The 15,391-nt window shown below is 44.1% G+C and overlaps 1 protein-coding gene across 1 annotated transcript in view; it reads left to right on the forward strand.

Annotated features, from left to right (window-relative positions):
• The window catches only part of TTC23L (tetratricopeptide repeat domain 23 like), a 145,718-nt gene that overhangs the window by 63,602 nt on the left and 66,725 nt on the right, over window positions 1-15,391 (forward strand). Inside the window, exon 5 of the mRNA XM_085640707.1 lies at window positions 10,756-10,912. Coding sequence (XP_085496833.1) covers window positions 10,756-10,912 — 157 coding nt within the window. The remainder of the gene's footprint in view (window positions 1-10,755; window positions 10,913-15,391) is intronic.

Genomic DNA, 15,391 nt, shown 5'->3' on the forward strand with positions numbered 1-15,391 from the left:
CCCTGTCGCTGATCCTGTTATGGCCACATATTATGATGTTCAAGGAAGGGCTCATATATTGTGAAGGGGAGTTGGACACAACTACAGTGGTTGACACCTGGTGTTCTGTACATTAGTAAAATCTCAACTGCCTCCTCATCATCCTAATAAGGAGTAGTCCTACTGAAAGCACATACTTCATCACTATGGTGGGACTAAAATTGTCTGATGTCTCAGCGGAGTAGAAGCCAGAGTAGTGTATCCATCTTGTGGGAACGCACACTGGTGTGTTCTGCACCTCGCTGTGCCTGTGAAGGAGAGGATTTGGCCTCTTTAAATAAGTTGGAGAGAATGCATTGTGCTCTCATTATTCATCACCATTGCCTACAGTTCCATATATCCTAATATACTCTGATGGCAAGGAGGAGCACAACTATACTGAAAAGACCAGATACCCCAGTAAGGGAGACTGATGGTGCCCACTAACCTGAGAACAGGGGTGGGCACAAAAGGAACTGATCCAAAAACGATAGGAGAGAGTTATCTTCTTTGCATGAAACTGACAAAAACTACCTCCCTTGCTCTATTATGTCCAACTCTTATACTGCCTCCATCTCCTGCCAGTGTGGCGGGGTAACTCCAGATCCTTATCGAGGCTAAGATAAAAGAAGTCTTGGAGAGAAAATATCCAACATACCCTTCTTCAAAGAATCCCAGAATAGATGCTGGTCTATTGCCTGATGGCAGGAGGTTCTAATTGTAATTGCAAATATCGTTTGTAGTGTGCTACTACCATTGTTTGAATAGGTGTGTCTCCATTGCCCATCCTTAATTTCATAGTTTAGATCCTGGACTAGGGAAGCTGTGTGGGTTGTTGGCAATTGTATCCTATTTTTGGTTCTAGAGCTTAGATTCTGAGAGTTTATATGATTTTGATTTATATGATTTGTTCTGCTTTATTTCGTAGGGCCTGCAGTTTTCTCGTTTTCTGGTTGGTAGTGCCAAGGAGTAAGAACTTGACGTAATACATTTTGTCTCCAAATATTGCTCCATCAATACTGGATTTCGTAGACTTTCGCAATAATTTAGTAACTATTCGCAGTCATTTTTAAAGTAATATTTGAAGGATGATATGTTGATTTTCACATGGGCATCCATCAATATTTTCTTGTGAAATATAACTTCAAAAATGTTAACATTTTTAGTTTGGATCTTTACAGACCCCACTGTAAAGAGAGGACAATTTATTTTTGTCTCTTATTATAAGTGCTCAATCCCAAATATGAGCCTCATTGAGGCCAAATCACTGCCTTTTCCCAATTGAGTCTGTGTAGATATTTCTTCAGTACTGTTCAATTCTTTATTGACTACCTTACATAACCAGATAACTACCCTTGGGGTCATCTGCATAATTATGGAACAACACCCCCTGGATGTGAATAGATATTGGATGGTGTGGGTTACCTTCAAGAAGTGGAGTCATCAGGAACCTGCTTTAGGAGGCACACAAGGAAGAGGCAATTAAATACCCAACAGGAACCTTATGATTGCAAGCTCAGGGTTTACTTCCTCTTTCTATTAGTGGTGCCACTAAATTCAGGAATATCTTGAGTCAAAACAGCCATCTTCGCTTCCTGGACCACATGAATTCCCTAACACTACAAATGGATTCTAAAAGAATAAGTGAAACCAGAATGCCTTCTGCCCTTTTTGCATTTGTCATGTCTACTTTCAGCAAATTAGCTTTTTCCTGTACTATGAAGTTTCCAGTATGGAGCTGTTCAGTCTAGCCCAGGGGCGGTCTACTCAGTGAGTGGGCTGCTTCCTGGGTAGGTGCTAGAAGAATGGCGAGGTTTGACATATGTTGTGGTACGACCTGGGCACAACAAGCTGGTTCTTCCTCAGTTTCCTTTTACTCAGCTGCAGTGCTTTTGTTTTGCTTTTCTATTTATTATACTTCCCATGTGCGACAGCACTGACTGTTAGTTTTACGTAATCAGGGTGGGGGTACTGCTTTGATAGTTGCTCGGCTTGGGTTCTGGGTCCTATTCTTTCTCATCAGAGTTATGCATCCCTCAGTCCTGGAACATACCACTTGCTCATCCGCCCTCTGAAGTGCTTGCCTCCAAAGGTGGCTCACCATCAAGTACAAGAACTGTGGCGAGCAGGAGAGACAATTTGATAATGCCTTGCTTACTTTCTGTAATTCCTCACAGCCCAGCATCCCTCCTGCCCACCCTGTTGGAATGGACAACCTGATCATCCCATTTTCCTAACTGCTTGGCATACCATACTGGTTTGTTGGACAGTGCTGTCTTTATTCCCTCCCTCCTCCCCCATGGCATAGATAGAGCAAGCATTTGTAATTTTAAGTAAAGTGTCTGTTTACAGGTATGAATCAGGCTCAAGTATAAAGATTGACAAGGACGAAGGAGGCCTCGATAGTGCCTCGATAGTGCTTTGTTTGCACTGTAAATTTACAAGCATATCAACAATGTCGTTGTGTGTGTTTTAAATGGCATGTTCGAACTTCGAGGGGTTCAGTGGTGTGGTTTTGCAAAAGCTAGTAAAGTCTGCCCAGACTTTCAGAACTTGCAATAAAATGCAATGGTGGTAAACAGCCTTTCGTTGCAAGTGAAAGGAAGTTTGGCTCGTGTTGTGTAAAGTTGGGTAACTAGTGCTCGTGCGAAGATGGATCTGCTCTGAAAAGCCTACACATGAAATTAGCCTCTGGTGAGTCAAAAGCCCAGTAGTGGTGCAAAACCCGAAGGGGCTACTGCCCCTCCATGCTACAATTTGCTCAGTGTTTCTGCCCTAGTATTACTGGGTGTGAGAACACTGAACCTGGTTATACCGAGTGTGGCTCTACATCCGAGGCAGCCCGCCCCCTCACCCGACCACCTGCAGCACCACTGAAGGAGAAGACAATACTTCCGCCCAGCCTCACACGAGCCTGTTCTGTCCCCTAATGCCTTTCCCTGTCTATACAACGTGGCCATCATTGTAACAGTAAAAAGAATGGAAAGAGCCAATTATTGGGCCCCATAATTGGGATTGGCATACATAAAAGGGCCCAGTAACACCAGGTCTGCATGTCATTCCCCATTCAGGTCTAAACAAAGTATAATGCCCAGAGTTTTGATGGGAGAAAGGGTCTGAAATTGGTAGTTCCAGTCCTGTTATCTCCCCTTTCAACCTTAGGCATCTCTTAATGAGGCCCCTAGAGTCTGTATTCCTGCATAGGGACAGTAATGGGATGTTAAGCAGCCGCACAAATGAATACCAGGCCAAAACAAAACAGGTTCATTCTCATCAAACTAATGTTTTACATTATAGAAATACAAATCTATATTTCATATTTATTTGGTGAGGAGTCTTTAATTTCCTAACTAAAACAATGAGACGATGAGACTTCTAAGTCTTTGTCTGAAAAAAATCGATGCACGTATTTCATTTGAAAACAAGCAACCATTAGCTGCATGGAACACAAAAAAAGTGTCAGTCTCAAATAAAAATTGAAACCCTTTTATACCAGCACAGTAGTTAAAGTGAAGTGGGGGGGGCAGACTGCACCAGCGCTTAAATTAGATACATCACATGCACGTTAGACAGATAACTCATAAAACGTTGAAACTAGCGGCTTTTGGGGAGGTGCTGCTCTCCTGCTTTTCCCAGCTTCTTGAAACACTTGGCCTCTGGGTGACCCTGGGTCCCACAAAAGGAACATAAGTGCTTACATTTGCATGCAGAACCCCTATTGCATTCTTTCTTGTTATGCTGCCAACAAGCCTGCTTCTTGTCCCCCGCCCCTTAATTAGGGGCGGGGGACAAGCCACCGCTATGTAGAATTTGTCGTGCCAAATGTTTATCTCTCTTTGGTCCCATGCCATTTCAGGCCTAACTGCCTTCATCTGTCTGAACTTCATGTCATATTGCAGCCAAACAGTACCAGGGATGTACCAGGGATGTCGGAGGCTGCAGCATGGATCATAGACATATAGCTGAACAGCTGCACGGCCATAGCGGGGAACTTTTCTACCAGTTTAGCCGAGTAGATAGAAAACCCTGTCACCCAGTTCCTGATGGACCATTCCACCCATACCTTCTTTTGTTTAGGCTCCCCTTCCTTACCCACCTTGCTGTTTCCCTGAATCATTCCTGCTTTGATTAGGTGAAAGACATCGATGTATTCTCCCTTGAAGATTTTTAGGTCTCGCCTGACCCAGCGCATGCGCTGGTCTGGCGAGACTTATTGAGAGGGCTCCAAAAAGTGCTACTAGGCCAGCCTAGAGCTACAGTGCATGTGCGCGGGCGCGCGCGCCGCATTTTACCGATATTACTTTCACTTTCGCGGCCGCACGGCCGCTTTGATGTTTGATCGCGATTGCGATCACTTTCACTTTCGCGGCCGCACGGCCGTTTGGCATTGCCAATAGGTCTCGCTTTTGGGACCTTATAAGTATTTAGTTATGCAACTGTTGCATAGCTAAACACTTATAAGGTCCCAAAGGCGAGACCTATTGGCTATGCCAATGCTTGTTTCTTTTGTTTCTGCTGGCACGTGACAAGTATTGGCTGCTGATGGGGCTAGCGCAGGTGTTGCAGACTCAAAAAGCATTGGGCTCATGGTGTGGGGAACCTGTGAAGTTGGTATTGGCATAGAGGGGGCCACTGTGTGTGGCACTGGACCAGGAATAGCGGGACCGCCGACAGTCGAAGCCTACAATGTGGAGGAGATGACCAGGGGCGAATGGTCCGTCTCGCTGATTGGACCCACACGTTAGCCGCCCGATGCCTTATTTGGTTACCGAGTGTGTAGCGACCGGCCCACTTGGCCGAGACCCTACAAAAACACCAACCTGAGCAGTCTCGGTCACAGGGGTTGCAGTAGGCTGAGTGACACCCCCGTTCACCTGCGTAACCGCTGTTGCTCCCTCAGGCTGAGGTAAAATCCCATCCTGGGCTGCTGAGGACGGAACCCCTCTGATCTGGTCGATAGGCCTCCCACTCAACCGCTGTCCTGGCGCGCTGGTTGCTGGGTCCTTACCCTGAGCCCGACCTGCTGGCCCCACCTGAGCCTGCCCCACCCTTGGTAGGTTCTGGGAGGGCTTCCTAGTAACGAGCCGGGACCTTTCTCTGCCGATTGGTTGGAGGGGCTGCCTGTTGAGACGTTTCTTCTGGCCCCTGTGACAACGTCTGGAGGGCCCATTCTCTGCCATGCGTCTTTGCTACCTTACACAATCCGTTGAGCGACCTAAATTCCTCTTGCATGGCTGGCGCGTCCTTGGCAACCCGGGTGCGCTTTAGAGCCATGGACGGAAGTGAACATCTGCTTATGAAAGCACTACATGGAACGAAAGAAACATACCATTAGACAAAACTGTCATGTCAATAACTTGCTGTGGTAACCCCTTAACGCAACCCGCGACCCCTAAATGTTCACCTTTCAAATGTATACCCTGCCAGCCTTTAAGCCTTACAATTTTGTAAGACCAGGGAAAACCGAGATTCATATTGAAGCTACAAAAGGAATTATTAAACACATAGTTATTCCAAATGGATGTACCAAACTAATTCAGCTAGGTGAATGAACACATTGTTAAAACACATAATTAAACACCTAGGCATTTCAAATGGCTTAGGGATCTAGCTAAATAAAAGCACAGGTGGTTGAAATGGGTTAACCCACCCACCTTGAGCGTGATTGACACTATTATTGGAACACCTAACCTTTGGACTGGAGACAGAGCCCTTAACCACTAGGCTATCGTGTCCCATTCCTCCTGCAACACCGTATATCGCAGTGTGCTCGCCAGGGACAGGTAGCCCGCCAATAACCAAAACACAAGTGCCGACCAATCCTTCCAATGCCTTCACGAAGGTCGGCCGCACGCTCCTTAGCCCCCACCCCTTTGTTCCCTTCTCTCTCTGTCTTTGCTCGTTGTATTTTTAGCTCAAAAACCACAACCATTGGAACACCAGGATTTGAACACATAACCATTGGAGTAAAAGTTACCTTTTTTTTGGGACAATTTATGGACAAATTACTAAGCACAGTTTTCTGAACCCAGAAAGGTGAAAAATCGCTGCTAATTCCTCCACGCGGCCGGTGCCCGATGTTTGACCCACTCTGATGGCAATAACACCTCCATGCGGGCCCCAGACACACCACGGGCCCACCAAAGAAACACGGCAGAGATTCACCACCCGCTCCAACCCAGCCTTACACAGCACTTCCGCACAGCAAGACCAAAGCAAACATGCAAACTGGGTCATGCTGCTGGGCGGGGATACTCACCACCCCACCGGCAGCTAAGCAAACCAAGCTCATGCATGAAAACAGGGGTGCAAATTATTTACAATGAAAAAACAGACCCATACCACATGCACCACTCTTCAATTAATAAAAAGCATGTATGGCGCTTCCCGGGATACTCACAAACCACGGTCGTGCGAACCAAGCTCAAAGTTAGTCCTGCTGGCTGTTGCGTATACTCACCTCACACAACCAACCTGCTACCTACCTTAAAAACTATAAACCACGCCATGCGGCCCCCTCCAGAAGCCCCACACTGAAGACCAGCCTACCAACCTGTCATTGCGAACCGTTGCAATCCAAAGGACGCTGCTGCAGATCCCTCGCCGCACCACTAAAGTCCTGAAATGCCGTAACTGGCTGCCGATCCGCCTTCTGTAGCCTCTGGAGGGGACAAAGAGGAAGGTCCTGGTTCTGCTTGTGGTTTTATCCTCATCTGGGAAGCCTCGCGCGCCCGATGACATCACCGACCGCCCCTCTTCCAGGAACTACTTCCGGGGCACCAAGAAGAAAAACATAGCTCCCGCCCGTGATGCAACTACGTTAGAACATTACAAAATTAGTAGGGAAGAATGCATAGATCGAAATGCATCTGGTTCTATTTTGTTGTAATGCATGCATCACTGTTTCTAGATGAAGTAGTTCTTGTTTGCTGCAGTGGCAGCTATAGCGTCCTCCCAGCCCGGGTACTCACCAATGACTATGCCACACACGTAGCTTAGTATAACACGTCTTTGTTTTTCTGCGTGAAACGGCGAACTCAACATTCTAAATCAGCCCTGATTGCATTCTGCTCTAACACTTACGTCACAGCTCTACGGAATCCATCAGGAGACAAAAGGGTTCTGTTATTGCTAACTCACAAAACATTACATCTCTCCCTCTGTTAAATGAAAAACTAAAATTGTTAGTGTGCATCAACGAAATCTCCAAATGTCTCTATCCAAACAATCCATCTATCACCAATATTTTGCGGTATCGAAAGGTGATGGTGGTTTCAGGAACGCAGCAGCATTGTAGATCAGTGTGGAAGTTAATGACGCTGCTTGTGGATCACTGTGACTTGGTTTATGCAACTCATCTGTGAGGCCTTGCAATGTGCTGGCCTCTAGAACATCTATAGGTGGAAATGTGACTTTCTTTATTGCCATCTGAAAAATGTCACTATTCTGAGAGTCATTTTAGGCTCTTTATTCCTTGAAGACCTGTGTAATCGTTGTGAGCCCCACCCAGCAATTTTTGTGGCTGGCCACTTCAGGTATGGACGGCTTGGGAAGCACAACCTTGGGCACGTCTCCTTGAGCCACTTCACAGAGTGCAGCGGTACAGTGACTCTCTTTAATGGTTTCAGTAAGCTAATTATTTCTTCTTTTCTAAATGTCAAGTTGCACTAGCTAACACCTGGTTTATTTTTGCCTTGCAGCATTTCTGTTTGCAGTGTTATTTTGTTATTTTCGATTATCAGTGACTGCTCTTTGAAAACCTGCTTGTATCCTGCCTTCAGCGATAACACTGCTTATGACATATAACTTTATCTTGCGTGACAGCGCTGTACCTTTATATGTATGGCTTGACCAGCATGTTCTCAGCCAACGACGTGTAGAATCTCAGCAATGCTTTAATTATCTTTAACTGCTTCACAGCAGCTGGAGCTGCGCTTTGACTCCACATACATTAAGTGTCTATCCCATACTTCGACAATGGCACACGAGGCACGCATGAGCAGTTTGTTTGGACCACGGCAAACTCTCTGGCAGAGCACTGTCGATCTTCAGGTTACTCATCTTCAATCTCGTCACCAATAGTAGCGTCCTCCTTGCCCAAGTACTCGCCAATGACTAAGCCACACACGTAGTTTAGTATAACACGTCTTTATTCTTCTGCAACTAACTGCAAATTCCACATTCTAAATCTGACCTCATTCCATTCTGCTCTAACCCTTACATCTCACGCCAAAATAAAAGGGGCCACCCTCTTATTGGGACATATATAGAGGCACAATTAGGTTGTTCAGCATAATTTTCTTTTTCTGAGATTAAAATCATTTTTATGAAGCCAAAGCACTTTCAAAAGGCTGTGAAAGAAAGAGATGTGACTGGAGTGAACCAGGAACGTGCTTTAATTAAAAAACACATAATAAATAACTAACTTCCTGACACCTACTAGGTCAGAAACTCAACGTTACCGGCCACTTTTGAGTTCTGAGCTGACAGACTTGTTTAGTTGCCTGTTAGCCAGACCTTTTGAGGAATATTTGTGAAGGTTTTGCGTCTTCCTTGCACAGCGCCATGGGGCGCCATGGCAACACAAAACCTAAGTCAGGGCCAGGCTAGCTTGCCTGGCCCTGCATGGCTTGATAAATCCAGAGTAATGCAATGCATCGCAGATCGCTATGTTGTGTTTCTCTGCCCCAGGGATTCGTTCCATGGGTGGAGCGTGGATGTTTCCATACATCCACCCATGGGTTTTGGAGCATTCCCAGATTAACTATAACTGGGAAATTGTGGAATACATCAAAATTCTATGCCTCCCAGGTGAGGCTTAACAAGGAGTATTGTATTTACTTCTCCTGTTATTTCCTCTTTCTAAGTGTGCTGCACTTTGCAGCGCACACAGAAAGAGGAAAATGCCTCAGAGGATTGTTTCTGCGCATCCTGCTTACAACACAGGCACCCTTGCATTTTGGTGCAAGGGTGCCCAGAGTTGGTGCTAGGCAGTCAAAAGAATAGCAGCGCAAGGAAAGGACAGGAGAGTGTTGTATTATGTTAAAAATACGGCGCATTCATGCCCTTTTACGCAGCGCTGCAAGGTGGCATGCTGTGCTGCATTGCATGAAAGCTAGTTGGGGAGTGGAGTTGGCCTAACGGCTAGGGCGGTCAACCTCGAATCTGGGGAACCGAGTTCGAGTCTCGGCAATGAATCTGAACATCCTGTGATTCTGGGCAAATCACTTAATCTCCCCGTGCCTAACAAAAATGAATGTGTCCTCATGTAACGCAACTGGTACTATGTAAAGCGCTCTGATACCTGATACCGGGTCAAGTTCGCGCTATATAAAACTCAGTAAAAAAAAAAAGCTACATAAAAAGGCTCCTTTGTCTCCAATATACATGGAGTGGGCTTTGGGTCAACCCATTGTTCATGATTGGATGGCTTTGTCGTCTATCTCAGTTTGCTCCTCTTGATTCAAATACTATCCTATATCCACTTGATTAAATTACTATGTTCTATACTCTTGAACTTGCTCTGCTCAGCAGCATTTTGGTATCAGTTTCCTGATTTAGCTGACTTGTATTCTTCCACTGCTGATGTTGCTTGCATTCAGGGAACTACTTTTTTATTTCCTTCTAAGCACTGCATGGAAGGAGTGCACGTTTACTTGCTTCCCCATTACTTTGCCCTGATCATTCGCACTCTGTGTTGCCTCTGTCCCTCTCCAGGTCTTCCGATGCTTCCTCAGCTCCCCCTGCCCACCCCGGTAATTTTTTTTAAATATCCCCCATCAACCCAGTTCCTCAGTGGCAACCCCACCCCTTCCAACTTGTAGCCACCTTCCTGTCTCTCTTCCACTTCACTTGTCTTTTTTTAAAATTTGTATCCGCTGCACAATCTGCAGGTTTCCATCTTTCAATTATATTTTGCCCTTTTCTAGATTGCTGCCCGCGGGTGCATATTCCACACGCCTGCGTGGCAAGCACCAAAAATAGGTTTTCTATTTTTTTAACAAACGTGTTCTCTGTTGTGTATTCTCACACATCCACTGCGACCATCTTTGATGGCCATGTTAAATAATACAAATTCATTGAAACGTCGCTGACGTGGATGCACACAAAAAAAAGAGCCCAGCAAAGCCATTAGTTGTTACTGCTGAGACCCGCTAGCTGTACCAATGCTTGTTTGATGTTCGATGTTGCAATTGAAATAGATTTGTCAGGAAGGGTGACAAATTAACATATGACGCAAAACTAGGAAGTTGATTTATACTGCTATGGAGTGGATATTTCTAATTGTTTTGTTAACCCAAGCATACATTTGGATACATTGGCTCTAATAACAGATAGAGGTTATTGTCCAAATTCCAAATTTTGCAATAAACGCCGCACCTCTGCAATTTTCCCCTGATGGATTTTGTCAAGTCAAACGTTCCAAAATGTACTGGGAGAAAAAACTACACTGGATTCCGATACCTGCAAAATTCCTTGGAGAAAACACAAATTCTGCTTCTAGTTCCTCATTCTCCAGAGGAAAACTCGGAATAAACGGTATTTACCACACCAGCGGTATCAATGTGTCCTAGATGTAGTTAATACCTCACCATCTACCAACCACTTCATGAGGAGGTGCATTGACAGCATCTTGTTTACAAATGTTCATGTTTGTGCAAACAGACAGTACACATAGGCCCCCAGTCTTCATCAATTTTAAACCCGTTTTTTTATGTTACTTGTCTTTCTTTGCAGCTCTTCCCGTTCAGGCTTTGCAGCACGCGGAGTCTGCCAAAGAAATTCTGCTGAATGGGCTCGACATGTCGAAATCCGAGGAAGAAAAGAGAGAGATATTGGGAACTCTTGTGACTATCTACTACACTTTAGGAGCAGCCCACCTGATGCAAAACAAATATCCTTTCATACTTCATATATTTACATACACTTTGCAAGTGCAAATGTCTTAAGTTAGTATGTGTCTGTGTGCGTGTCTCTCTGGGCGACCGCTGGGCTGGCACAAGCAAGCACAAGTTGCTTGTAAATCATGCTACACCACTATCATAAGTAAAGGAACAGTGGTCCCTAAACATTAGATTAGACTATTTTCTGGAAAAATAATAATTCCCATGAAATATTTCAATGACTATACAATTCCAATTTATTTTCAAAGATAAAACCAACAAAGCAAAATTAGGGAATGTACCACCACCGGGGTAAATCAAAGCAGGTGTTAAAAACAGAGAAAATCAGACAACATACAGGCAAAAGGCAAGGTGTGACCAAAAAACATATACGAAAATAGGGTCACTTATTTAGAAAACAGTTCACTTCTACACCCAAAAAGGAAGTTTATACATGATCTAGCAGGTCAGAGTGTGTGTCAACGGCGTTTCGATCCCGTCTCAATATGGGATCATCATTGGTCAGAGTGTGTGTCAACGGTGTTTCGATCCCGTGTCAATATGGGATCATCATTGGTCAGAGTGTTTGTCAACGGCGTTTCGATCCCGTCTCAATATGGGATCATCATTGGTCAGAGTGTTTGTCAACGGCGTTTCGATCCCGTCTCAATATGGGATCATCATTGGTCAGAGTGTGTGTCAACGGCGTTTCGATCCCGTCTCAGTATGGGATCATCATTGGTCAGAGTGTGAGTCAACGGCGTTTCGATCCCGTCTCAATATGCGATCATCATTGGTCAGAGTGTGTGTCAACGGCGTTTCGATCCCGTCTCAATATGGGATCATCATTGGTCAGAGTGTGTGTCAACGGTGTTTCGATCCCATGTCAATATGGGATCATCATTGGTCAGAGTGTGTGTCAACGGTGTTTCGATCCCGTGTCAATATGGGATCATCATTGGTCAGAGTGTGTGTCAACGGCGTTTCCATCCCGTATCAATATGGGATCATCATTAGGACAATTAATCACAGAACTAAACACTACAGTGATACATTAAACACCTGAAATGAAAAGGAGAAAGGAAAAGAAAACGTACATTTATTTAATGAAGATTGCATGGTCTAGATCTAGAAGATCATGCAGAGGGTTCATTTGAACGTTTTAATACTGAATATAAGTGAGAGGCATGAGCCAAATCTGTCAAGTGACAGGTCAGTGAGACGTGAGGGCCCTCATAATTATCGTGAGCTATGTATGGTGATTTTACGTGTACCAAATTAGTGAGTATTTGTGAAACATGATCTTCTAGCATGTGTTGATATAAGTATGGCATTTATGGACAGACCAGGAACATATTAAGTAACACACATGCACACGCACACACTATTTTGCTATTTCTACAGCAAAGTCTTCAAGCATTGCATTAGCACAGTACCATCCACCCGAGCTGTAAAATGACAAAAGATTTACCACTCTAGGCACAGTATTATAGCTTTGGATTGGTAAAATACCATCCCAGCCATCCTGAAATTAATAAAGGCAACCCCCGACACGTGTTTCACTATCATTATAGCTCTTTAGAGAGGTTCAGCTTTGTCCAGACACAAGGAAGCACCCAGTATAAGTCAAAACAATACCCTTTCAGGTTTAGAGTGACGAATAAATTATGCAAAAAAGAAGCTGAGAACTCTGGGTAGTTCCCAGGTTTAGGTGGAGAGCAGCTCCTATATAGTGCACCCTACAAAACCAGCGACACTGAATCTACTCACCTGAAATGTTTGTTTTTGTAGCAAAGTTTTTAAGCATAGGATTAGCACAGTGCCGTTCACACCGAGCTGGAAAGGGACAAAGTATTTTGCCATTTCTACAGCAAAGTCTTTAAGCATAGAATTAGCACAGTGCCATCCATGCAAGGTGTAAAATGACAAAAGCCTTTTATCACTCCAGGCACAGTATTACAGCTTTGGATTGGTAAAATACCATCCAAGCCAACCTGAAATTAATAAAAGCAACCCCTGACATGTGTTTTGCTATCATTTTAGCTCTTCGAAGGGGTTTAGCTTTGTCCAGTCCCAAGGTAGCACCCAGTATATTTATTTATTTATTTATTCATTTGAAGGTTTTATATAGCGCGTATCAGAGCGCTTTACATGTCATATATTGGAAACAAGTATAAGCATAAAAAAATACAATTATAGGTGATTCAGATATTAGGTGCTCAATAATACAAACTAGTAATTACAATACGGTACTCAATAATACAGACTAGTAATTAAAATACAGTAATAAGTAAATAATTCACATGAATTTAGCCATGACAATCGCTTTCACTTCTTTTTTGAAGGAGGCAATGGAGGGGTTCAGTCTTGTTTCTGTGGGCAAAACATTCCAGATCCTGGGAGCCATTCGATGAAGGATCGGTTGTAAGTTTTATTCTTGGCAAATCGTTGTGGTTTCAGTAGAAGATTCATTGAGCTTCTGGAGGCTCCATTACCAGCAGAGAGTACCAGTTTCTGAGCTAGATAACTCAGGGAATTGTAGTGTAAGGCCTTGCCATTTTCAGATGAATTCTAGCTTCAAACAGGAGCCAGTTGAGGGCTCTAAGGTCTGGAGAGATGTGAGAGGTTCTCTTTGAACCTGTGATGAGTCTCGCAGCTGAATTGAAAGCGGCTCTTAGCGGGGCTGTCGTCGACCTGGGGAGGCCGCCTAGGGTTACAGCCCCATATTCCACTCTTGGGATAACTAGGGCTTGAACTGCATGTTTGAAGTCGTCTGCTAGCAGGAAGGGTTTCAGTTTTCGCAGGGTGTTCATGTGGAAATGTGCCCCTTTTGTGGCAGCGTTGATATGCTTCTGCATCTTTAGGTTATTGTCCAGTATCACACATAGCGATTTTGCTGATTCGACAATGAGAGGTTGTCCTTTGAGTGCTGTTAGGTGCTTTATCCATTCCAGGATGGTGGATGATTTGTTGGGGAGGCGATTAGGAGGAACTCCGTTTTGAGGGAGTTTAGTTTCAAATGGTTTTCGGCCAACCATGTTTGAGTTTTTTGTAGCGTTGTGTTGAGAGATTTGATGTCCTCAAGTGAATGGATCCTGATGTAGAGTTGGGTGTCCTCTGTATACATATGGAAATAGATCTCGGAGAGACTGAGAAGTTCGGTGAGTGGTTCCATGAAAAGGTTGAAAAGTGTGGGTGAAAGGGAAGAGCCTTGCGGTACTCCTAAAGTTAGACTGGCACGGGGATGGACAAGGATTGATTGACCTTGAATCTTTGAGATCTATTTTGGAGGAAAGAGGTAAACCAGGTAAGCACAGATCCAGATATTCCCATTCTGTGTTTCAGGCGTTCTAGCAAGTTGTCGTGTTTGACGTTGTCAAATGCCGATGACAAGTCGAGTAAGATTAGTAAACAGGCTTCGTTTTGGTCAAGGATTTTTAGAGCGTCGTCAATTATGTGTGTCATGGCTGATTCAGTACTGTGACCTGCTCGGAAGCCTGATTGGTATTGGTTAAGCAGGTTGAATTGTTCAACGTGGTTGCTAAGCTGGGTGTGAACACATTTTTCCAAGAGCTTGGCTAGAGTGGGGATGTTAGATATCGGGCGATAATTATTTAAGTCTGATGGGTCAGCTGTTGGTTTCTTTAGGATAGGGGATACCTGCCCTGTTTTCAGGATTTCTGGGGTGGTTCCTTGAAGGAGGGAGGTATTTATAATCTTGTTCCAGAGAGGTAGTAACAGTGGAATGAAGTCTTTTAAGTAGTTGGTGGGAAGCGGGTCTGTGATATAAGTCAAAACAATACCATTTTGACATATATATATATATATATACATATACATATATATATATATATATATATATATATATATATATATATATATATATATATATATATATATATATATATATATATATATATATATATAAATGTAGTTGGGGTCAGGGGGCAGAAGTAGCCTGTCACTGTATCATAATGTAGTGTTCTTTGAAGAAATGCATCTTCAGCTCTTTCCTAAATTGGAGCAGGGCTGGCATGGCCCTGGAATATTTAGGGATGTTGTTCCAGGTCCTATGTGAATAGATGGCATCTTACCTTGTATTTTTGTTGCTTTCAGTCTGATGGTATCCTACCTGCGGGTATGTTGAGATACACATGAAATGGAGAGCTTGTCATCCAGAAAGCTGTGTGCTGACTGCGATGGCTTTGTAAATGATGCAGCTGGCGGAAGATGGTGGAGGTCAGCAAAGTAAGCCAGGGGATGTTTGACAGGATGGGGTGATGTGGCTATATTGGGTCTAGGAGAGCATGGAGTAGGGAGGTGCCCCTTCTGTACGCGAGAGTATAAGATCTTGAATAGCACTTCTGGGAGTAACGGTTTCACTTTCTTTGGAAGAGAGAGTTGGTTCCAGGCTGTCTTTCTTTTCCTGCCAGTGTATTCCTTGAAGGTGAAGTTTTTGTCCAGTGTGAATCCATGTGACTAATAAAGAA

Source organism: Triturus cristatus, chromosome 2_1 (assembly GCF_964204655.1).
Source record: "Triturus cristatus chromosome 2_1, aTriCri1.1, whole genome shotgun sequence".
Classification (NCBI taxonomy): Eukaryota; Metazoa; Chordata; class Amphibia; order Caudata; family Salamandridae; genus Triturus; species Triturus cristatus.